At 51.2% G+C, this 23283-nt stretch overlaps 8 protein-coding genes across 8 annotated transcripts; 5 read left to right on the top strand and 3 right to left on the bottom strand.

Moving 5' to 3' along the window:
• Positions 1-2908: 2908 nt before the first annotated feature.
• N7508_001291 (class I SAM-dependent methyltransferase) lies at positions 2909-4064 on the top strand (the record flags this gene model as incomplete). Its single annotated transcript, XM_058459357.1, has 4 exons — positions 2909-2931; positions 3005-3084; positions 3140-3301; positions 3361-4064. 4 exons carry the CDS (start codon positions 2909-2911, stop codon positions 4062-4064), a joined length of 969 nt encoding a protein of 322 aa, XP_058322889.1.
• A 515-nt stretch (positions 4065-4579) lies between these two features.
• On the top strand, positions 4580-6895 carry N7508_001290 (uncharacterized protein; the record flags this gene model as incomplete). Its single annotated transcript, XM_058459356.1, has 2 exons — positions 4580-4892; positions 4956-6895. The coding sequence occupies 2 exons, from the start codon at positions 4580-4582 to the stop codon at positions 6893-6895; spliced, it is 2253 nt and encodes a 750-aa protein (XP_058322888.1).
• A 296-nt stretch (positions 6896-7191) lies between these two features.
• On the bottom strand, positions 7192-8162 carry pup1 (proteasome core particle subunit beta 2; the record flags this gene model as incomplete). Its single annotated transcript, XM_058459355.1, has 3 exons — positions 7192-7851; positions 7917-7964; positions 8037-8162. 3 exons carry the CDS (start codon positions 8160-8162, stop codon positions 7192-7194), a joined length of 834 nt encoding a protein of 277 aa, XP_058322887.1.
• A 519-nt stretch (positions 8163-8681) lies between these two features.
• N7508_001288 (FG-nucleoporin NUP159) lies at positions 8682-13405 on the top strand (the record flags this gene model as incomplete). Its single annotated transcript, XM_058459354.1, has 3 exons — positions 8682-8762; positions 8816-9497; positions 9555-13405. 3 exons carry the CDS (start codon positions 8682-8684, stop codon positions 13403-13405), a joined length of 4614 nt encoding a protein of 1537 aa, XP_058322886.1.
• Positions 13406-13568: 163 nt separating this feature from the next.
• N7508_001287 (uncharacterized protein) lies at positions 13569-14410 on the top strand (the record flags this gene model as incomplete). Its single annotated transcript, XM_058459353.1, has 2 exons — positions 13569-13755; positions 13914-14410. The coding sequence occupies 2 exons, from the start codon at positions 13569-13571 to the stop codon at positions 14408-14410; spliced, it is 684 nt and encodes a 227-aa protein (XP_058322885.1).
• Positions 14411-14808: 398 nt separating this feature from the next.
• On the bottom strand, positions 14809-16351 carry N7508_001286 (telomere maintenance protein PBP2; the record flags this gene model as incomplete). The annotated part of the gene is made up of 2 exons (XM_058459352.1): positions 14809-15798; positions 15854-16351. The coding sequence occupies 2 exons, from the start codon at positions 16349-16351 to the stop codon at positions 14809-14811; spliced, it is 1488 nt and encodes a 495-aa protein (XP_058322884.1).
• A 740-nt stretch (positions 16352-17091) lies between these two features.
• Positions 17092-18179, top strand: N7508_001285 (uncharacterized protein; the record flags this gene model as incomplete). The annotated part of the gene is made up of 2 exons (XM_058459351.1): positions 17092-17277; positions 17331-18179. The coding sequence occupies 2 exons, from the start codon at positions 17092-17094 to the stop codon at positions 18177-18179; spliced, it is 1035 nt and encodes a 344-aa protein (XP_058322883.1).
• A 211-nt stretch (positions 18180-18390) lies between these two features.
• N7508_001284 (uncharacterized protein) lies at positions 18391-23027 on the bottom strand (the record flags this gene model as incomplete). The annotated part of the gene is made up of 4 exons (XM_058459350.1): positions 18391-18938; positions 18991-19069; positions 19123-22661; positions 22727-23027. 4 exons carry the CDS (start codon positions 23025-23027, stop codon positions 18391-18393), a joined length of 4467 nt encoding a protein of 1488 aa, XP_058322882.1.
• Between the last annotated feature and the right edge of the window lie 256 nt (positions 23028-23283).

Here is a 23283-nt window from a genome sequence, read left to right as displayed (position 1 = left end):
ATATCCCTGTGGGACCTTTTTTCTCCGTTTTGTTCTCCGTATTATCGTATTTTGTTCTAGTTCACTCTTGAACTTTATGCCTTACCGCCAAGGAGCCGACATTGCGTATGGGTCTATAGAACTCTAGCAATGGTACTTACTGACGACTATAAGGAACGCAGTATTTGTCAAGATTCCAATCGCTATACTTTCTGCAATCATTCTATAAGTAAGACACGTAGCTTACCGAAAGCCCCGATGGATTACGAGGGGATGCTAGCTGCATGTCTTACTTGATGCGACGATAGTCTCCTTGGGCCGCACAATTTGCGGTTCGGTGAGTTGTCAAATTTCATCTAGGTGCAAGATACTATACGTTATTAGCAACGTGCATCATTAGAGCGATTTTCCCTGCACGCAGGCTTTAGCCTACCTGTCAATATGCGCTGGCCTCTTCCCCGAATCCAATCTATAGGGCCTGGCTGAATTTTCCGGGATTTACCACCCCCGCTCACACATGCGTGAATAAATTGCTTCATGCTAATTTCAGCCTCTGTGGCTAGGGCCAAGTAGCACAGTATCAGACCAGGATCTTACGACCCTGCCCAACACGATTTGTGGCTCGCCTTCGGAGCCGACGCCGAGTCAGTGATAGGCCCCCATTTCAATTTCAAATTGCCCATTTCTCTGGTTGCAACAAAGGGCCTGAGATGACCTCGGAGCCTAATTTTGAGCCCAAGCAAGGATCCCAAAGAAGACACGACACCCAGAGCATCCACCCCCAACACCGAGAATCCCCGTAACAAAGAGACGATGCATGCTTCGGTGTTCACCGAGCCGTGTACGTGCATGTCTCAATATGTAGCACTTGGAAAGGATTTACCACCCAAGAAATACCACCTATCTACCCGTGCGACTGCGAGACAAAAAACGGTCACTAAAGGTGCCAGCATGTAGTTCCAGAATTCGGCTCTGGCGCCGGGCGTTACCGACACGTTGGGACCCCCCGATACTTTCCCAGTGGTCGGGTCGGGGTGAACTGTTGTGACTCGTCCGGTTCCCAATAAAGCCCCGGAGGCTCCCCTTGAAATCCCGACTCTATGGGAGGTCGGCTGGTTTTTTGGGAACGGGCTGCAGGGGTATGCTTGGGATGTGGGATGTATGCAAGGTTGCTCAATGCAATTCTTATGCAACAGGTGTTATGTCTATTTGTTTTTTTTTTTTTTTTTTTTTTTGGTCTCTGGGTTCGGAGTTATCCGAATACCAGACGGGATGAGTTACATGTACATTTGTTCTTATGTAAGGTTCCCTGTGTTGATAGGTTCAATCTTGCCTACGTGACAGCTGAGTGTAGGATTGGCTGGTAGTTTCGCATCGGGGTTTGCAATGTGCATAGCGATTGTACATTTAGTCAAGAAGTTTTGAAGATCAGATGATTTTGGTCTGAACACAGAGTATAATACTGTGGTATAGAAAGCTCGTTAACTAAGGTGACCCGGGCCTCCGGAAACTCTTTCGCATATTCCGTGCTGCATGTTCCAGATCCCATGTGCCCCTCCCCTCCTCTTGGAAATGAGATTGGACGGAAGATTACTCCTTAGTGTCTTTCCCCAAATTGGAGGAACCCAGAGACGTCACTGGTACATTAGATCTTGTCTAGCCATGCTTGGAGGAAGCCTAGGCTTCCTCCTCGGAGACGCTAATTCTGACAGATCACCTCACCTCCCACCGCTAGGACCCGACATAGCAGGACCCTATGTATGTCAGTATGCCGTTACAAAGTAACAAAGAAAGGTTACTCATCCCGATTTTCTTTGACGTTAATGTTCCGAAATACTGCCAAAACTACTGTAATTAGCAATGATGAAACGGGAAAACGGACATGTGAAATGGCCGATCTGCGTGAAATGGAATTAATTTCCGTTACATAGGGGCATCCTGACAGCTCCACGTCTGCGGGGCCAAGGGCTTTTGTGAGTTTAGCCGAACTCTGTTGCCTCTGTTGCCAAGTGTCTTTTACATTAAAAAAGAAAATGCTTACTCCTACCTGTAGTTTGAAATTGACAGAATATCCCCACATAAAAAAATCGGATACTGTAACCTCAGTCCCAGCAGAGAGGAAGCGGCCTGTGGGCCGGTTGCAAATTCCCAGCAGGATGGAAAGGGTAACTATTGGCCGATCGAAAGGCGATCAGGATTTAGGTGTTCGATTTCAGCAGGTTGGTTCCGAGTAATTGGGTAGGGAGTCCTGAAATCAGGTATTTTAGTGCTTTTTAGTGCTTTTTTAGTGCTTTTAACCTAGGCGTATGTATTTCCGCTTTTAAAACTTGGAGAAGAAATATCATACCCCCGATCTCTCCAATCATTTCATTTCAAAACTCTAGTAAAAGTGAGAGAACAGACCGATTACCATATTAATTCCCATCACGCCCGAAGCGCCCCCCTCTGACGTCCTATACCTACAGGCTCCCCCGCTTACGTTCTGATCTACGGCCATTTATAGTTGTCCGGATCGTCCTCCCGCCCTGCCAGTTTATAACTTAACCCAACCTGTCGGGCTCATTTCAACCATGTCGGGTTTTGCATCGGTCTGAGGGTTCTCTTGGCATGGGTCTAGTTATCCTTTTATCCTAGCTCGTCCCCAGCCGAGTATGACCATATTGCTGGATCCCCCGATAAAGGAAAGTTCTTGGCCTGTTCCTCTTGCTCGGGACGTGAATAATATCCCGACCTGGTGCTCACTGCTCCCCCTCTACCCTCGTTTGGGCTGGTCAACATTGCTTGTCCCGCCGCTTGGCCTGGATCTGAGATCATGGGTGCAAGACCTCCTGTAAGATTACCTTATAGCCCATGCAGCCTATGTCCACCTTGCTTTGCTATCTCATACGTTCGAATTGACTTTCAAGTGTCTGGATGCTAACGCGGGACCATGCAGGTACCTCGCGCATATTGGTAATTCTTCCTGGTTATTTGCCGTGTCTTACTTTGCCACACTCCAGGAAGAAGCTCACTAACCATATGATAGTGACACGCAGTCTCTGACCGAGAGTGTGACAGACTATCCCATCGAGCATGGAAGACGGTATCACAGGTACCACGAGGGAGGTATGTTTGCAGTTCCGGCCGGCGTGTGACGAACATGTCTAACTCAATTTTCCAGCTTATGTCTATCCTAATGATGAACAAGAGCTAGATCGTCTAGACATGCAGCATCACATGTTCAAGATGGTAATGGATGGGAAACTGTTCCACGTCCCACTTGAAGACCCTAAAAAGATCCTTGATATCGGCACCGGCTCAGGAATATGGCCAATCGAGATGGGTACGAGCTCCCTTCCCCAACTTCCAATCTTCTTGTCTGACATCTCAACTTTTCTGCAGCGGCATTGTTTCCAAATGCTGAGATCACAGGAACAGATCTGTCGCCCGTGCAGCCAACAGAGGTACCACCAAACGTGCATTTCCTCATCGACGACGCCACAGAGGAAGAATGGCTCTGGGACGCAAACCATTTTGACTTCATCCACATCGGCCACATGACAGGTGCCATGCCGTCGTTCAAGCGCATCTTACGGCAAACATTCAAACACCTGAAGCCGGGTGCCTCTTTAGAATGTCACGAGCTTGATCCGAAACCTAAATGTGACGACAACACCATGCCACCCGAAAACCCTGATGGTGGCTTCAGCGCATTTGCCTTGCACGACTGGGTAGATATGAATATGCGCTCAGGTCGGGATGCTGATCCAGCACGGCAATTCCGCATTGCACATCGGATCGATCGGTGGATGAAAGAGATTGGGTTTGTGGACGTTCAACAGCGCATCCGTAAGATCCCAACAAATACCTGGCCCCAGGATGAAAAATTGAAGACCCTCGGTGCGTGGAGTGAGAGAAATTGGCTGGAAGCTTTGTCGGGATGGTCATATAAACCGTTCCTCGCTCTTGGCTGGTCGAAACCGGAGATCGAGGTCTTCCTGGTCGATGTGAGGAAGAGTATACAGGACCGCAATGTCCATGCATATATGGATTATTATGTTGTCACAGGGAGGAAACCCCTTAATGGTGAAAGTGAAGCATCTTGAACTCCCCTTCTTCCCCTCTCTCCTAGTGAATGTTTTCGTTTCACTGCATCGTTTTATTATGTCTTCTTTGAGATGATTAGCATGTGATACCACTGGTGGGCATAATTCTGCATGCATTGCATTGGCGTTGTTAATTTACCATTAAATTTCTATCTCATTCTGCTCTATACACATTTGTTTTCACATATTGACCGAAATTGTATAAATCCGAGGATATCCAAATCATCTGTCCTCAATCAGCAGTGTCCAATTAGAAGGGTTTTATATGGCCTTGAAGCCTTGCAGATACAAGCATACAAGGAAATGGCACAATACTCCTTTTAGAACATAAATAGTTAGAATAATCACCTCATTCACTCAACTCTATAAAGCTGATAAAAGAAGCCCGCAGATTGGTCTGTTGCCGTGGAGCTTAGTCATATGCCAAGAAATTGCTGCCATCCACTTTGAAAGTTGATCCGGAGTGCATGCGACAAGCCCAACGCAATTGGCTCGCCCATACAACAGCAGAGCTCATGCCTTTCGGTAGACATGCCTACCGGCATGCACTGAAACCACCTGCAACCCCCACATTCGACCACCTGTGGATCAGCGATGACCTACTCGCAGCCACGTTCCGTCGGTTCGCGAACGGCCAGCGGCGTCATGGGAGCTGTGTCCCTGGACCTCTAGAGGCACGAAGACGTCTTGCGAAGCGGCGGAATACTGCTCTAGCTGGATTTGGAGGTAATCCCGCTGAGGACATCTCGTGTTTATTTGGAAGATATGGACGGGAGCATATGAAGTGGACGGATCATCCGTGGCAGAGGGCTCAGTTTGAGACTCAGGGTATGTTTTTGCAATCAGCTGATGATTGTATGTATATATTGGTTGAGCTAATTGTTTCCATAGGCTTGGTCAATCACTCCTTAGGAACTGATTCTCCGTTTCCTTTCTCTGATCAGAACCCTGTGCCCGAACCCAGCGAATTTCGTGTTCCCAATGTTTCGTCGAGGCCCGTTAGAACAGATTATGACACGACAAAGGAGATACTGGAGGACTTTTTAAGTGGCAGTGATTGGGGAATTGATGATGCTCGGGATTTCACCCGTCGATTGAGGATTGATCTTCAACGGGAACCAAGATACAGCCGACAGATATTCGAACGTTTACTCACTCGTGCGGACCCGAAGCTTACAGAAGCAATTGCATTCCTCGATGATCCGTTCTTAAACACCCGAGGCTCTGGAAATTATGTTGCGGCAGTTGAAATCTTTGTCCGGGGACAAGAAAAGGTCGCGAAACGATCCGCCGTCCTGGATGCGATCAACCGTGCATTGGAATTGGGGTTGATTTCGACCGAAGAGATTTGCATGATTATTACTGCTCTGCCAAATATCGCCATTGCACGGAAGCAGACGTTGGCATCCGGGAACCAGAAGAAGCTGTTGAAGCACTACCAGGCTATGTGGAAAGCTATCGGTTCTTGCAATATTCTCGGATATCACGATCTGGACAGAAAGATTGTTGATGCTTGGCTTGGCGAGCTCCTCAGTATGCGCAGCTTTGACTTTGCCGAAGAAGTCATCATCGAAACCCATGATGCAAGCTCTCGCACCCAGTGGCCTTCTCTTCTAGTTCAAACTTGGCTAGAAGCTATGGGAGAAGCTGAGTCAGAGACTGGCCTGCCATACCCTGATAAGATTTTTACCCAATTGGATGTGAACTGTGCTGCGGACTGTGTCATCCGTGTGACCGAGTCCCTATTATCCTCCCCAGCAAATAGAACTTCCAGAAACCGTATGATCCAACGGTGGAAGGATTGCCTTTCGAGGATTACAGCTGTCTGGACTGTCGCAGAGTCACAGGTCTGGTTCGATTTTCCTCTTCCATCGGTTCAAGCATCACAGGAGCAGGCCCCTCTGAGCCTTTCAACGCAACGTCAGATCGTCTTGCGACTCTGGCTTCTACGCAATATCAGTCGATCTATGGGGCCAATGTACAGCAAAGTGGCCCGCACAACAGATCGACCAATTTCCTCGTTGCTCAACCTCTTTGAACTCGTGGCCCAATCCACGAATGGATCTTTCTTCGCAGACTTGATGCGGGAGATTCACGCCCTCGACCTCCCATGCAACAGTCTTTTACCGCTAGCCCTCAACACAAAGGGCAAAAATGCCATTACTAAAACTACTCGTGATACCCTCTGGCGATTAGAAACCGCCCAGCTTTCCTTAGCTGAAGTATGGACAAACCCGACCATCTACAAGGGAGTCCAAAAACTGTTCCACGGCACATTCGAACAAATGTTCCAACGCATGAATCTCACCAACCCAGCCACGGCAGATGAATTAGTGCATGTGGCCAGAACAGGAGACTCAGACAGCATCTGGGCCGTCCTCAGAATAATAAACAACAACACCGCGTTCAAGCTTTCCCTCACAAAAGCTTGGATCCCCATCCCACACCCGGACGAGAAAGTCCTCGTCCGCTATCACCCGCCTCAAACTGTGTACCCCGAACCCCATGCTGCAGTTGACCTGATCAACAAACTGGCAATCGCAATCTCTTGCTGTGAATCCTTGTCTCCGTGCCAGGCCTTCCATATGGTCCACTGGCTCTACAGTTTCCTTCGCAGACACAGTGGCCCTGTTGATCCAGAGTTCTGCCGGGCATTGTATCATGCTGGCGTTACTCGGTACCGTCGTGATGGTGGTTACGTTTCGGCTACCCGGTACGAGTATATCTTGTGGATCATTAGCAAGTTCGAGGGCCCTGAGGTTGCCAAGCAACTCAGCTCCTTCGGTGCTCTCAGAGAGTCGATGGCTTTTGATGACGATGATGATTGTTAATTGCAATCTGTGCGTGTATGCTGGTCTTTTCGACCATGTGAGATTCTGTACTATGAATCATAGATACCCATACTCAGCTTGCTTGCGGGCTTGATGAGCGCTTACATTCTACATGGCAATTACATTTCAAGCTTTGAAACTTTCCATTTCTGGTTGTATACTCTAAGCCTGTAGCATAAGACTGTACGTCCACGACGTACATCTGTACAATTGTACAGAAACATAATGAGACAGAAGGAACCCGTGCGTGCATTAAATCAATCCAAGGCCACTGGCCTGTGCATCAAGAAAAAGATCTAACTATCAACCTCCATGCTCTCACCAGTGGCAAGCTTATCGTCACCAGACAAAGTCTCGATAGTGACATATTTCTTCATATCTTCCTTGCTGATAACCTTTTGGTTCAACCAAGCAGTCGTACCACGAGGGAAGCGGTAGTTGCGCTCCTTCTCTCCACGCTGGTTGGGCGTCATGTAGTTACGAAGCAACTGCGTAGGCTTATCCTGCTCGATAACACACACGTCGACATTGCTTCCAGATCCCAGGTCGTTGAAGATACCAGCCTTGATCGCCTCGGCACAGATGTCGATGGCGCCCTGGCGGTCCAGGTTGGGTTGCCACATCGACTCGAACACCGACATCGCAGCCAGAGATCCAGATCCCATCGTCACATACGGCAGCTTGTCTGTGGATCCGTGTGCGTGCACAGTGTACAGACCAGTGCCGGTCGGGTCAACGCCTGCAACAACCAGGTAAGCTCCGATGTGGCCCTGGTAGCGGAACAGGTGTTGCTTTAGCATCGTCATGCAGGTGATCACGCGGGGATCGCGGCCCGTTGATAAGGAGTGAAGTTCGACGTTGGAGCTGATGAGGGCTGTGGTAAATTCGGTGTCGGCTGCAGTACCGGCTCCGGCACACCAGATCTTGGGCGCGATGTAGTGTAGTTTCTCACAGTTCTATCAAGAAGAGTATGTCAGAGCATGTCCAAGTAGATCGTCGGAGTAAGCTGCCTGTTTCTTACCTTGTCTGCTACAATGGGACCGCTGGTGGCTCGGGTGTCTGCTGCAATCTGCAATCACGGTGAATGTCAGCTCCTGGATCGAAGAGCTCCCCTAATCCCTTGAATCACGGGGTACCGTACCACAACGCCCTTATCATAGACACATCCCACAATTGTTGTACCAGTGCTTGTGGCCTTGGGGAGGGGAACACCCTTGGCGTGAAGCGCCGCATTGCGGTTGTAGTTGGAGAAATCGAAGCCCGGCATCGTGAACTACGCTGGGTGCGTGACCAGCGGAACAGGTTATCTGAGTAGAGGGTGGAAAAGCGAACGCGTATAAAAGAGCAGAGCTTAGATACAGCAGAGGCGTGAATGGTAGAATGAAGAATGGGGGGAAGCAAGCTGAAGATGGGAGGAAGAGGAAGTGAGCTGTTTGGAGTGACGAAGCTCCCGCAGCCTAATGGCCTGAATCGTCAGGCAGAACAAAGGTGTTTTTGCCGGACGTTATTTTCGGCTTCAGCTGGACTTTGGCTTCTCTGCCTTTTTACCACTCTTCACCTCTGAGGGGTTACTTCGCTTCATTTGCTTCCCTTCTCGATTGCGAGAAGTCGCGCTCTCAAGATTTTCACGCGCACCCTACACCTCTTCAACCGGAGTCCTCAATCACTCCACCGACGCTCTTTCTCTCCTACATCTCCCACCTCTCCCTCTGCCAATGCTTTCAGGACCAGTTCACCACTAGGTGAATCTACTCGTTCTGTCTCTGCAGACTTTGAAAAATACAAGATGTCTTTCGGCTTCGCTGCGTCCACCCCCGCTGGGGGCGGCGCGGAGCTTGGCTCTGAGCTGCCTGATGTCTTTACCGATGTACGTCAATCCTGAAGCTTTTACCGACCTTGCCAGTTCTAACAAGTCTGTAGGAAGTCGGTTTCAAGGGTGTCTCAGGCGACGCCAACGTTCGATTCCTACCGTCTGCCTGGCCCGACGACGCCCTTCCAGCTCCGACCTCTTCTCTTCTGGCCGTCGCGCATACTAAAGGCTTGATTGTTGGGGCTGGTCCAGATGCGCTCGCAATCAGCAGTAATGATGCTGTCCGCAAGGCTATTGAGGCGCCTGCCGGAGAAGACATGGAGAAGACCAAGGCCTTCCAACCTCATGCTACAATCCCTCTCCCTGCGCGCCCTACTCATATCGCATTCAGCCCCGATGACCAGCACTTGATTCTAGCAACAGAGAATGGCGCTTCCATTTCAATTTTTGATACCACAAGTCTGACGCAGGGTAACGCGCAACCTGGGATGCAGATCCCTACGAATGGTGTGTCGCTCCGCGCTCTCGTGCCGAACCCTGATCACAGTTCCGCGCTTGTCGCGCTGGTCACCGTTAATGGTGATCTCCTTATCGCTGATGTCAAGACCGGCACCACGATAGAGGGAGCCAACGGCCCGGTCCTGAAGTCTGGCGTGAGCTGTGTTTCATGGAGCAACAAAGGCAAGCAGCTTGTGGCTGGATTGGCCGATGGTACTGGTTACCAGATGACCCCAGATGGCACGAAGAAGGATGAAATTCCCCGACCCCCTGACCTTGAAGGCGAATGCCATGGTATGCCTGTGAACTATTTGTCACACTCGAAGTGCTCTTTTACTCACAATCATATAGTCTCATCCGTCGCATGGCTGGAAAATGACGTCTTTTTCATAGTCTACACACCGAACACCCTGGAAGATGACATGGGAATGAACCCAGCATCTTCTTACTACATCATTACTCGACGCAAGCAGGCGCCATTCTTGATTCAGAAATTGCCTGAGATTTGCTCGACCATGGGCTTCACCCTGAAGCGCGCGCCGGCGTACCAGTTCATCACAAGGATCAGAGATTACAAGCCTGACTTGAAGGACGTCTTGATTGTTTCGTCAACTGTGTCCACTGATGTCGGGCTGATTACTAGATCAGATAAGCCTCTAGCGAACGATGAGAGAACTAAGTTCCATGTCGGACAATTTATGACCACTGAGGTTTCGGATGATACAAAGCGCGCCAGTGTCCCTTTGAAAGACTCCGTCGATGAGACCTCGGTCATTGGTCTGGCACCAAACCTTTCAGCCACTGAACCTGTATCGGACCCGCTCCCAGGTTCAGATATCTCCGAGAGTTCAAGTCCTCTTCCTGGACTGTTCCTTCTGAACAACGATGGAATCCTTTCATCGTGGTGGCTTCTCTATTCCGAAGCCATTCGTCAGAACACCCCATACTCCGGACTGGTTTCAGCTGGCCAGGTACCACAGGCACAAGCACAGGCTCAGCCTGCAGCGCCCGACGCAGCCCCAGCGGGTGCAAGCAAAACTTTCTTCGCACCGCCAGCCCCTAGCCATCCCTCTTTTGGCTCAAGCGGTTTCGGACAGCCAACTAGCGGACCTGCTACCTTTGGTAGCCCGTCGCCCCTTGGTGCATCGACAATGGGTGCGACTACCTTTGCCAAGACATCATTCGGTAGTGGAAGCCCTGCACCAGCATTCGGAACAACTTCGACACTGGCACCGATCACCCCATCTCAGCCCGGCGTCCAATTCGGACAGTCCGGCTTCGGAAAGCCCAGCCTTCCTAGCCCCCCCAAAAATCCATTTGGTGCCAGTGGTGCATCCACTGGGGGAGGCTTCAGTAAGTTTGGAAGTGGCGGCGGCTTCAGTAGCTTTGCTGCAGCGACCCCAGGCAAGTCGCCGTTCGCCCAGGCTGGCTCTGGAGAAAGTCCTTTCACTACGGCTAAATCCAGTGAACCGCCGGTCAGTCAGCCGCCTCCCGCAGGTAATCCTTTTGGTGCGAGCCAGTCGACGGAATCCCCCTTTGCAACGGCTTCTTCTGGACAGACGCCTTTTGGTGCGGCCAAGTCAGACGACTCACCATTTTCTAAGCCTGGCCCGAGTGCTTTTGGTGCGAGCAAGTCATCCTTTGGCAAGCCCGCTTTCGGTGCAAGCGAGCCAAATGAGTCACCCTTTGGCAAGCCTGCTTTCGGTGCGAGCAAGCCAACTGAGTCACCCTTCGGGAAGCCCGCTTTCGGGGAGAGTTCTTTCTCCAAAAAATCGGTGTCAGCCTTTGACAAGCCCAAGTCCGAAACAACCTCTGCTTTCGGAGCTGGGCCAGGTGGATTCCAGCTTAAATCCAATTTCAAAGGTGATGGCTCGGCCGTCAATGACTCTCCAAAAACAGACAAGCCTTCTTCGGGGGCATTCTCATTTGGTGGATCCTTTGACGAGATGGTGTCGACACCGAAAGAAGGGAGCTCCGACAGTGAGGATATGGACGACGAATCGGACGAGGCTCCGCCTACAAGCAACGAGCCATTCTCCATCTTCGGTGGACCCAAACCCACTGGAACACCTCCCACTTCGCTATTCGGCTCCAAGAAGGACTCTTCCAAGACCACGACTTCGAGTGAAACCAACAAGACCTCTTTCTCATTCGGCAGCCTTTCCTCCCAGAATCAGGTGACAAGTCCCTTGTCAGCGCCTTCCGATAAAACTGAGACGCCAAAGAAAGATCAGCTCGAGGCTCCGTTGCCCCCCGACCCCACTAGCCGGGCTACTTACGCTCCGGGAGACACCTCGGCTTCCTCGAACGTTTCAAAGAGCTCTGTAGAGGATGGTCCTCTTCCTCCAGACGCCACGAAGAAGACCACATCTCTCAAAGAACCCACTGATGCACCACTGCCTCCTGACTTCATGTCTAAGAAGAAGTCTGCGCCCCAAGAAGACGATGCTCCTCTTCCTCCTGACTTCATGAGAAAACCTAAGGAGTCCGATCCTTCTGCTAGTCCCGAGGACGCGCCGTTACCACCGGACTTTGCTCCCTCGAAGCCCAAGACTGAAGCCGCCGAAGAAACGGTGCCAGTACCAGATGAAGATTCTGACGCAGATGAGTCCAATTTCAGTGATAGTGGTGAGGAGATCACCCACGAGGAGACTAAGTTTCCTAGTCCTAAGCCATCTGTGGAGAGCTCATTCGGTGCTCCATCCGAAAAGAGCTTTACCGGAGGACTGTTCAGTGGTATAGCCAAACCCGGACACGGAAAAGGACCGCTGCCAAGACAGCTCTTTGGTGAGATTCCAAAGCAGCCTCTTCTTCCCCCTCCCGGACCTGCTGCTCAAAGTATTCACGAACCTCACCGGTCACCTAGCCCAACTCGGGGCGGCTCCCGTAAGGAAGTAATGTTCTCAGAGAGACCACACAGCCGCAAGGAGTCTACTAGTGCGCTACACTCTCGGAAGACCTCTTTGACACACCTTGCGCAGCGTGATGGGCACCTGAGAAAGGCCAGTGATATTGCTCGCGAAGAGCAAGAACGAGCCCACGCTGCTGCTCAGCGCCAGGCATTGGAAGAGGAAGAGCTAGCTCTGTCTGACGACGACGAAGATGAGAGACTTCGTAATGAGCTCGCTCAACCTATCGAACCCGCCGACACGCTTGATCCGTTCCTACCCCACCAGAACTATATGGGTGAGACAGCAAAGCCAGGTATCCCTGGACAGATCGAGCTACTCTACCGGGACTCCAATTCGATGGTTGACACCGCTGGCATTAATGCCCGTTCAGTGAAGGCCTACCTTGCCTATCACCAGCCCGCGCAGGAGTCCGATGACTCCAAGTGGGATTACATCCTCCAGAGTGAACACCCGAACGATATTCTGGATGTCAAGTTATTCTTCAAGGACATCGAAAATTTCGACAAGATGGTTGCTACTATCTCCCGCTCGCTTGAGTCTCAACGTGTTCAAGGAGTAGATGAGAAGCTGCAGGAATGCCGCGACTTGCTCACCAAGCAAGTGATCACATTGCGAAGCCAGTTTGCCGGAATTCGCAAGACCCTTGATGCGCACACAGATATTGGGGCCATCCTCGAAGCGCCGCTTTCCGCTGAGCAGTCTACACTCCAACTCGATCTCCGAACCGCGTTCACAGATATTCAGGCCAAGCTGGCCGACATCGAGCAGGCTGTGTCGCTCCTACGTGCCCAAATCGCGGATGTCCCTCGAGCCAATGGAGCCAGTGGTAACCGCCCTACGGTGGAGACTGTTATCAAGACACTCAATACCATGATGACCATGACGGAGAGCAAGCGGACCGATGTGGACGTCATTGAATCACAGATGCGCCGGCTTGGCATTGAATCTACCACTGTGGCATCTCCCAGCCGTGAAGGGTCTCCATTCACCACCCCCCGCAAGACCGCGGGTCGAGTACCTATGACCCCGGGCTCGCGTGGTTCTCTGGATGGAAGCGCGTACCACACCCCCGAGTCCGCCACTCGCGGTCTCAATTTCCGGGCTAGCATCATGGGCTCAGCCAAACAGAGCCGACTCCGAAGCGTGGAAGGGGCAGGCGAGTTTGACGTGGCGGCAGAAGAAGCCACCCGCTGGAAGACTAAGTCGGCTCGTCGGCAGCACTTGGTGCAGAACCTCAAGAACGCCATCGAGGGGAAAAAGACCAAGGTGCGCGGCGTTGATGATCTGTGAATTTAATTTTAACATGAAGGCGTTGGGAATTTGCTGAGACACTAGGGCTGAACCTTGAGGCATATCCTCTTCCAGCAAACCAGAAATGACATCATTTCCTGTGACATCAGTCCACGTAGAACAATCCTTTCTCATTCTGTGCAAATACAACCGTATCGCCAACATGTCTCAATCTATCTGCCAATTCATCTTCTTCCGGGTCAAGCCGTCGGTCAAACCCGAAGATCCGTCCAATGAAGAAGGCTATGCTTTCATGGAGGTCCTCCGTGCGACCAAATATCACAGCGGCTTTCAAAGCTCCTCTTGGGGACGCACAGTCGAAGATCCAAACACGATCGTCTGGGTCGTAGGTAAGTTCAGTCCAGCTTCTCTACGAGTTGAGTGACTTTTATACCTGGCTCCCCAAGCCCCATTATACACCAATGATATACCCACCCTCGACACGCTACAACTCTACATCATTACAACAATACAAACAAAAAGATCAACCAACTGAAAAATCAAACAGACTGGAACGACGCCCACTGCTCAACAAATACAACCCAACTATCCCCCTTCCTCGAACCATCGAACACCCAAGCCCCAACATCAATCTACGTAGACCTAAGCCCACCAGTCAAATGCACAGCAACCCTAACCAAAAACCCAGTGACAGAGCTGTTCGCCCTCCCAGTTGCGAGCGAGATCTCCGTGCTAGAAAGCAGACAGCTAAGCACGGATATGATCAATTTTCGCAGAGCGCTGGTTGAGCAGTTGCCCCAGCAGGCTGGACCGAAATCGTGGGCTATGGGTCATGTTGACAGACCTGGTAAGCTGCCTCATGCGAAGAGTCCGGATGGAAAGGCTATTTTGCATTTCTTTGCTGTTGGGTGGGATAGTGTCGACGCGCACGTGAGAGCGAAGGAGACGGATAATTTTGTCGAGGCCATCCGGCCTCTGAGGGAGAAGATGCTGTCTCCTATTCCTGGGTTGGAGATGAAACATGTTAGTTTTCAGATGGTTTAGTTGGTGGGCGATCGCGAGGAGTGGTTGGATGAAAAGACGATAGAAGGAAACAGAAAAGAGAGACAGAGGGTGGCTCTGTGGGTTGATTAGGGTGGTTGAGTGCTGTGTGTATGTAATTTTGTTGCGAGGCGTGGATGGGACGTCGGTGGTAATTAGAGAGGCAATGGAAAGGAAAGGGCTACTAGGTTCAAGGGATAATTGTGGGAATTGTTATTAGGCAAGGCAAAGAAAGGTCACACACACGCCCTGGAATAAGATACAACAAGAAATCAAAGTGTAAAGGAAAAACGCCTCGAGAGATACTGAAGGCAAAGAGAGTTATCATAAACCACCGTGAACTTTTGGGCAGAACACCGCAATGGGATTTCTCATGGGAAGCATAGCAAGGGTTACTTTGCTTAAATCCGGTGTTTCTCGCTTTCTGTATCAAAGAGCGTTAGTTGAGTCGCGATACGAAAAGAGAGATCAGGGTGGGAGTAGAGGGGCAACGAACCAAGTCGGGAATACAGCATGTAAAGGGCCATCTGGTTGCACTCTGCAGTGCCTGTGATGGTGACGAGACGCTCGTTGCTGCTTTCCTGGGGCTCGTTGATCTTGATAACGCTGCCACTGAGGTGACGGATCTCGTTGATCTTGGCGCCTCCCTTTCCGATAATGGCACCAACCATGTCATTGGGAATGAAAATCTGTTGAGTCAGTGGCTGGCCGGGCATGGCACCGCCAACGGGAGCGGGGGCAGTAGGGGGACCACGGGCAGCAGGGGTTGGCTGGGGACCGGCAACGTATGGGGCAGCTGGCTGGTGGGGTCCAGCACCACCGTAGGGGGTTTGGGGAGCAGCGCCGAAGTGCATGGGAGGCTGAGCAACCGGAGCGGGAGTGGGCTGGCCGTGCAGATAAGGAACACCGTAAGCACCGCCACCGGCGCGGTTAGGGTGAGGGTGAGGGTGATGACGCTTGAAAGTATCGGGGTGTCCGTATTGGCCGCCGGCGGGCTGAGGAACATAAGGCACGACCTGCATGCCACCGGGGACAGCACCGGCAGGGCCACCGCTGCGAGTGGCGTAGGCAGAAGCTGCGGGACCGCCGTAACGCTCGGAAAGCTGCTCAACGAGTGTAACAGCGACGTAGTAAGTAGCGATGTGCACGGCGTCGGCAACACCGAGGATGACGAGGGAACGCTCGGTGGACAGAGGAAGACAGGCGTCGGAGGCGTTCAGACGGGCACCGGAGGCCTCCTGGATTTCACGGATACGGCTGCCACCCTTTCCGATGATGGAGCCGATGAGAATGTGGGGAATTAGCAAACGCAGGGGGTACGTCTTGGATTGGGCAGTGGAAGGAGCCTCAAGGGGTTCATTGTTGAGGGTACGAATGATTAAACCAAATGCCTAGGGGATAAAATTAGCAACCAAATATTCCATACTTGGTTGGAAGGAAACTCACCTTAGCAGTAGCATCTTGGGGGCCGCTGACGGTCAGAATACGCTCCACGGCACCCCGAGAGTAGTCGCTGACAGTGCACTTGGCACCTGACAGACGACGAATTTGAGACACATTCTCACCTCCCTTTCCAATAACAGTGGCGGCCTCGGGGCTAGAGATCACAGCACGGATGTGAACCCAGCTCGACTCGTCCTGGGGCTGCTGATCAGCGCCGGCTCGGTCACCCTGGGAAGCTGTTGATTGGATGGGCTGGGTATCTGCAGGAAGTCCCTTGCCATTGGGAGCATCGGGGACGACTGTGTCTCCTTGAACATCCTTGGCGGCATCGACGTCAGGAATCTGGGCACTCGATACATCGGTCTCGGCCTCAGCCTCGTCCTTGACTACTTTGTCGAGAGCTGGGCGCTTGGCCTCGGGCTGGTCATTGGGGCCGGAAGGGGACGACGGGTCCTCAAGAGGACGCTTGGTCGATTGCAGGTTGGAGGGAGAAGCGGACATTTTGGATAGCCTGTGCTGCTGTTTTCTTCACTTACGAGTGAATGTTCGAAAAGGTGTCAAGAATGAAATGTGCTTTCTTCTTTTATGATCGACTATGTACACCAGGGGTTCCCACGAAAGGTGCTGGTGCTGGCGATCGGAAGGGGAGACTGGTGCTTTTGAAAGAAGATTGGGAGGTTGTGGAGGAGGTGGAAGTTGAGGGAGTGCCGAAATGACGGAGGAAGTGCAGGCTCAAGCGGTGATGAGAGGGCTTTGCAGTTTCAACCGGGGAAGCTTCACGGAGTGTGCCGAGATGCTCGAAAAGGGTATGGTAGCGAGGAAGGTGGAAAAGGGGGCCTGAAATGGATGCGATGGGAAATATGAAACAAGGCAAGAGAAATAATATCAAGGGCCAGAAACCGTTGCCTGTTGTACCACCGATAACGTCCGAATCTGAAGTCAAGGGGCTACTCTGGGAGTAGCTTTGTCGATGAAAAGCTGACAATGACTTAAATAAGTTAAATCCACGGGGAATTGCTGACGGGAGGAGATGGGAGATGGTTAAGGGTGAGGTGAGGTGACGAGTGGGAAGTCGAGGGAACAGCTCGGTCACGTGAGAGCGATCATGGGGTGTGCAACATCGTGTTGCCATCTGTTTACTCTGCGCAAACAATACAGGCAAACGTGTACTTGGGGGCTTCTTTGATACTGCTCGGCTTTTCTACGTCTTTTGGAACATATATCACCCCGCCAATCAAAATATGGAAATCTCCGACCAAACCGTGCAGAAGATCGAGAGATTCGCAGTGAACGGCCAAGTAGCTGAGCGCGAGTTTGCACGCGAGCCTCTGAGTGACACTTCCTTACATGCCTACACAAGACGGCTGGACACAACCCTGAAAGCTCTTCAAGAGCAAGTCAAACGCCAGGAAAACGATCTGAACAAGGTACATTTTCAAGGCTTTGATATCGAGAATATCCCAGCTAATCATGACTCTAGCTACGCGAGCTCAATTCCACTGAACTCCCCGAACCGGGGACTGATACATGGGCTCGCATTTCGCAAGCCCGACGGGCCAAAAAAGCATACGAATCGGTCCTCAAGTCTGACCATGAGCTTCCAGCAACAGACTCAGTGTTGCCCTCGCTTCTCGCGCTGGAAGAAACAGCGCGGCTCATCAAGGACAATAAGACTTCAGTCAAGATGACGGCCGAACAGCTATCCACAGATCGAGATCGTCTCCGAGTAGAAGACGCCAATCTCCGCGATTCTCAAGCAATCGCTAGTGGGCTCCGAGAGCGCATTCAGATCATCCGCAATGCGCACGCAAGGAAAAGCGACCAGACTCCGTCCCAGGTTGCGCGTGAGCAGGTTGTCCAGCAGAAGAGTCAGAATAAAGAGCTTGACCGTACGTCTGCGCGTCTGAAGGTTGACCTGGATAAGTTTATAGATGATACCCTTGCTCCGATGCTTGCTGCTGAGGATTTGGGTGGACCGACTGTTGGTGATGAGCTTGAGGTGTCGGATGCTACGCTCAAGGCTGGGTATACGGCGCATGGCAAGCCTAAGAAACAGAAGCAGCCTGTTGAGGAGGATGGATCGCAAAAGCGGATTGATCAGTTCCTGCAACGCAATGGAGATGAGACGTCTCGGAATAAGAGGGAAGCTGCCGCGAAGGAAATTCATCAGCTTCTTGATGATTTATTGGAAGCCAATGCTTCATATATCAATCTCAAGCGTGACTCGGCATCTTCGAGGTTCCTTGTTAGAGCCAAGGTTGCTCAGTTCCACCCTCGAGATGCACGACGACTTCGATTGATTGATTTTGGTCGCTCGCTAGGAAACTGAGGGGGCAAATTTAGTGACAACTGGTGTTATTAAGGTGTATCTTATATCCTAGTCCGTTGTAATAGTGCCTTATATGAATCTACAAGTCAAGTCTGTGCCATGCACCGACGTATCATAAAACATGAAGAAAAACACCTAGCGATGCTTTATGCGTAAACGCCCAAATAATCATGAACATTCCGAACAAAGAAAAAAAAAATAAAGAAAAAAATCAAATAGGCATCATTCCAATCGTAGACTTGGGTGTTTTGGCTCTCGCATTTTTTCGTGATCCAGACTGGCTCGGAGGACGGTCTCCTGACTTCGTTTTTGATCGCGAGCCTTTCCCCTTGAAGCTGCCAGTCGAGCCGTACTTTCGTCGCGGTGCTCGTTTGCCAGGCGCGCGTTTGCGGCCTTTAGAGCCAGAAGCTGAAGGACCGGCATCGTAGTCGTCACCAGAGTCGAAGCCCGGAGATGGAGGTGGGAAGTAGCGGCTTGTGATGTTTTCGGTGGTATTGGCAGGTGCGGGCTGAACAGGATTGTCTAGTGCGAAGCCGTTCACATCATCCACGAATAGGTCATCGTCGCTGTACTCGTCGCTGCTACTGAGATTGATGACATTGTGGTGGTTGGGGTCTGGGACAACGCCGTCGGTCTCTGCCTCTTGTGTCATTTCATCATATCGCCGCTTTGCGTGTCCAACGAGCTTGAGAATCCCTCGGCCATAGCGCTTCACTTTGTCATGGTCGATATTCGGGATTCTAGCAAGCTCATCAAGATCTATTGTAATGTGAGCTTTGTGGCTCCTGTAGCCTTGAAGATTGATACTTACCTTGAGGGAATGAGATTCCCATCTCACGCAACATCTGATCAGAGAACGGCTGGGAACGGAGGTTCTTCTCCACAACGAGCTAGACAAAGTCAGCTTCACAACGGCGCATTGATAGGAGCAGTAGAAACTCACCTTTTGGAGATATTCTTTGGCATTCACCTCGAAGCCTTCCACGACTGCACGGTGCAGGTGATCAAGGCTCTCCAACCGTTGATCGCAGGTAATCGGAGGACCCGACTGGTGTGTATTCGCACGACGAGGCTGGCTGTTAGTTCGAATTGGTTCAAATCCGTCGTCGCTGTCATCAAAAGCCGGAGGGCGAACTGGGGCGCCCGTGTATTGGAAGCGCTCCATGCGCCGATCTTGAGCGGCAATCACAGGCGATGAGACCATGGTGGAATGAGGAGCACCCTGGGTACCAGGATTTGATTTCTTGCCAGCAGCAGCCATCTTGCTTTTGGTCTTGGCTTTGGCTGCTTTGCTGTTCGGAGAAGCCCGAACTTCTAGTTCCATTCGCCGCTTGCCAGACTCATACTCGGCCGCACGACGACCGAGAATGATGTACTGAACTGCGAAGTCCTTTTTGTTGATGACGTTGTCTTCAGCCAGTGCGTCCTCGCCTAGTAACCGATAAAATAGCCGTTCAGCTTCCCCTCTGTCCAGGTTTGCGCCTTTTCCATAGCCTGCCATTTTGCGGTGTGATGGATCTTTCGCTGATTTGCAAGCTCCGCGAAGTATGTCTACACAGTAGAGAACAGTCACCTTCGCTTTCTCCATCTGTAGGTGTCGCACAATCTTGATAGCCCATGAGGCCTGCTCAGAGAAGTCATGGACTTCAAACACCAGATCAGACTTGCAGTTATCACATGTGTTGTTGCAATCGTCTCGGCGGAAGTACTCATTGAAATATGCGAGGACTTGCACACGTCTGCAATCGCTGCGGTTCTCACAGAATTGGACAACGTTCCGCAACATCTGCTTCTGGCGTGCCTTTTGTTGATAGCTGCCATCTCCCGAGTCAATCATGCGCTTCAAGGTTGCGGTATCTCTGTAGCCATAGTAGAGGAAACAGCCAGAACGCTTGCCATCTCGACCGGCACGGCCAGTCTCTTGATAGTATCCTTCGAGACTCTTTGGGATGCTGTGGTGCATGACGAACCGTACATCGGGCTTGTCGATTCCCATTCCAAAGGCAATTGTTGCTACGATTATGTGCAGTTGACCCGCCTGCCACTGAGACTGCACCTTCGATTTCTGTGGTGGTGTCAATTTGGCGTGATAATGAGCCGCTCTGAGACGATACTTGTCTCGTAGATCTTCTGCAACTTTCTCACAGGTTGCTCGAGAGAGGCAATAGATAATTCCACACTGGTTTCGGTAGGAACTTGTGATGGTTTCTGCCATACTTGCCAACACTTCATCATTCTTTCCTTTTGCCCGCACTTCGTAGGTGAGGTTGGGACGGTTGAAACTCTGCAAAAACACCTCACATCCGGACATTTTGAGGTTATGCATGACGTCCACTTTCACGTTTTCTGTGGCTGTGGCTGTGAGAGCCATGAGAGGTACGCCAGGCAGTCTGTTTCGGACTTCTCCCAGCTCTTTGTAGTCAGGGCGGAAATCATGTCCCCATTGACTTACACAGTGAGCCTCATCAATGACAAGCCGTGCTAGTCTTTTTCTCTGGTTGAGCTTCTCCAGGGCACTGACCAAAGTTTGGTTTTTGTTGATCATTTCAGGGGTGATGTACAACACCTCCACTTCTTCCCCACCGGTATGGGAGAGTTGGCTTAGAATCCACGAGCGAAGTTCTTTGTCAGTGTCACCGTTCATCATGAAGGCTTTGATGTTCAATTTGTGCAAGTGTGACACCTGGTCCTCCATCAGGCTCAGCAAGGGGGATACCACGATGGTCACACCCCGAGTGTGGCCGCCTGTTACAATTGAAGGCAATTGATAGCACAAAGATTTTCCTCCACCAGTGGGCATGAGAACGAATGTGTCTTTTCCGGCAAGTGTTGCATCAATGGCCTCCAGCTGATTTGGTCGGAACCCGCGAAGGTGAAATCGATCTTTGAGAACGGTTCTCACCTCGTGAGACCAGGCATGATTCGACCAGAAGGCGCTACGACCAGGTGACTTCTTTGGAACGGGTGCCTTCTGGGTGTTTCCGGATGTCTCTGCGAACACCTTGCGGTTCTGGCTTGCTTTATCTGGTATAGAACTTTGGTTACCTTGATCAAAGCTCCCTGTCACCTCTAGCAACTCATCGTCGCTGGCATTCCAATCAAAATCATCAAAGTCCATTGAAGTAAGCGGTGGAGATCCCATGTTTCGGGTGACAGATTGTTCGTTGAAATTATGCCGCTGTGTCTCTTGCGCCCTTTTAGGGCTCATGACAGGCACATGACGGCTTGGTTGAATTTCTTGGGGAGCAGTGGTGCGTGAAAAAAAGGATGGCTCCTGTGTTGCTGTGCGGGTTTCATACGATGATTCGGCGAGGTTCACAGGGGATGATTCAGGAGGGCAGTCTTCCACCAGCTCGAGAATCTTGGCCTGGGGAAGCAACTCAGAAATTTTGGTTTCGATTTGTTCCAACTCAGTCTCGACCGCTCGACTTTGCGCAAGCTCTTCGGGCATGGTGGTTGGATCTTGACCTTGGGAAATTGCTTGTATCAGGTTCTTTTTCAAAGTCTGCCTGCGAGAAATGCAAGACTTGTGCGCGGCTTGGTGTTTCTGAAGCTCTTCAATTATCCCGACTTGAGCAACAATATTCTTGTTCTCGGCGACAAGTTCTTGGTCTATTTGACCTTCCATGACCTGCTGGTATACAATTTCCGAGTTCTTTTGTAGGGTGGCCCTTAACTTGGAGATTGCCCGCGGAAAAGAATTATATCCGAGAGACAAGGTCTTCAGAAGCCCCGGATCCTTCTCTTGTGAGTTAGCTGGCTTTGACCACGGCGTTGAGGGAGTAGGATCTTGTGAGGGCGTCTTTTGTCTCGTTCGATTCGAAGGTTGTGTAGGTAGTACCGGTGCTTTAGGAGTGTATTCGGAGCGCGAATTCCAGAGGTCACTCTTTTTCTCATCGCCAGCTGGGCTTATTTCAGGAAGTATCGGGTACAGTGACTCCTCGGTATCTAGTACCATATCATCAACATGAGTATCATCACCGAGCCAGTCGTCAAACAGGTCCTCATCGTCGTCCGAATCTGCAATAACCTGCTTTCGCTGGGTTCGTGGGGCGACCGGGGAATGATATTCGGATCGTTTCGCCGCGCTGGGAGGGATTGTCTGGGCTGTCTGGCGTGACGTTTTGTGGTGTTCCGGGACTGTCTCTTCTCTAGCGGCGGGAGGCCGAGCAGCTTTCGAGCGACTTCGCACTTTCGTCGCATGTTTCGATGGAGACAGAAGATCAGATGTATACTCGTCGCTCTTGCGCTTCTTGCCGCGTTTTTCGCGTGGTGTAACTTCCTCCGTCCATAACCCGCGCGGCTCTCCAAAACGGATGGTCCCTGATGTTCCCGAAGACAAGATCGACTGGTCAAGCCCTCCTGTCAAATCAATAGCCTCGATGGCGTTGTGCTTAGAGCTGCCGAAATTATCTGATCGTAGCGGATCGGGCTTCGGCCGAGGAGTCTTGTGTGACGACGCCGGAGGCTCGCGTAAAGTATCTGCCCAAAAGAGATTTCCTATCAGCATAGATGATCCCAATCAATGCCCATATTCGCTCACGCACCTCGAGCACTTGGCTTCGGCGAAGTGCGCCGCTTCGTTGACGGCGTATTCGCAGAGGTCGTGTCGGGGCGACTCAGCATTCGAGGCTTGCTCGCGGATTGGGGAGCGAAAAGAAGTCTGGCCATTTCTTCGTCCGCGTCGCTGTCCACATATTCCGGAATATCATGGAGGGTCGTCGCTTCTTCTGCGGGGAGAGCCGATTGCGATGCGTTGCGTTCAGGCAAGCAGACAAAAGCAGGACATTTAGGTGGAGCTTGCTTAAACAGCCATTTGAGATGAACGGCCAAGTTATTCTTCGTCATGGGGGCGTGTTACTCTCATCGCCGTCAATGATGTTTTTCGAGTTCAGCAATCGCGAAACCATAGACGCGTCGGCACGTGAGCGGTCAGGCAGATTGATCGACCAGGTGTAACGATGGACTGTGGAAAATAAAAACGCGATAAATAGACTATAGAATTATATTGATTAACTACTATGTTTACAGTATTCAACTAAGTGTATACAACTACAGTTGCCCCCAACTCATATAGATCGGAGGGGGGGGGGGGATTCAGTGT

The sequence above is a fragment of the Penicillium antarcticum genome (genome assembly GCF_028974205.1).
Source record: "Penicillium antarcticum strain IBT 31339 chromosome Unknown utg000002l_segment0_segment0, whole genome shotgun sequence".
Lineage (NCBI taxonomy): Eukaryota > Fungi > Ascomycota > Eurotiomycetes > Eurotiales > Aspergillaceae > Penicillium > Penicillium antarcticum.
This window is presented reverse-complemented; position numbering and strand designations above follow the sequence as displayed.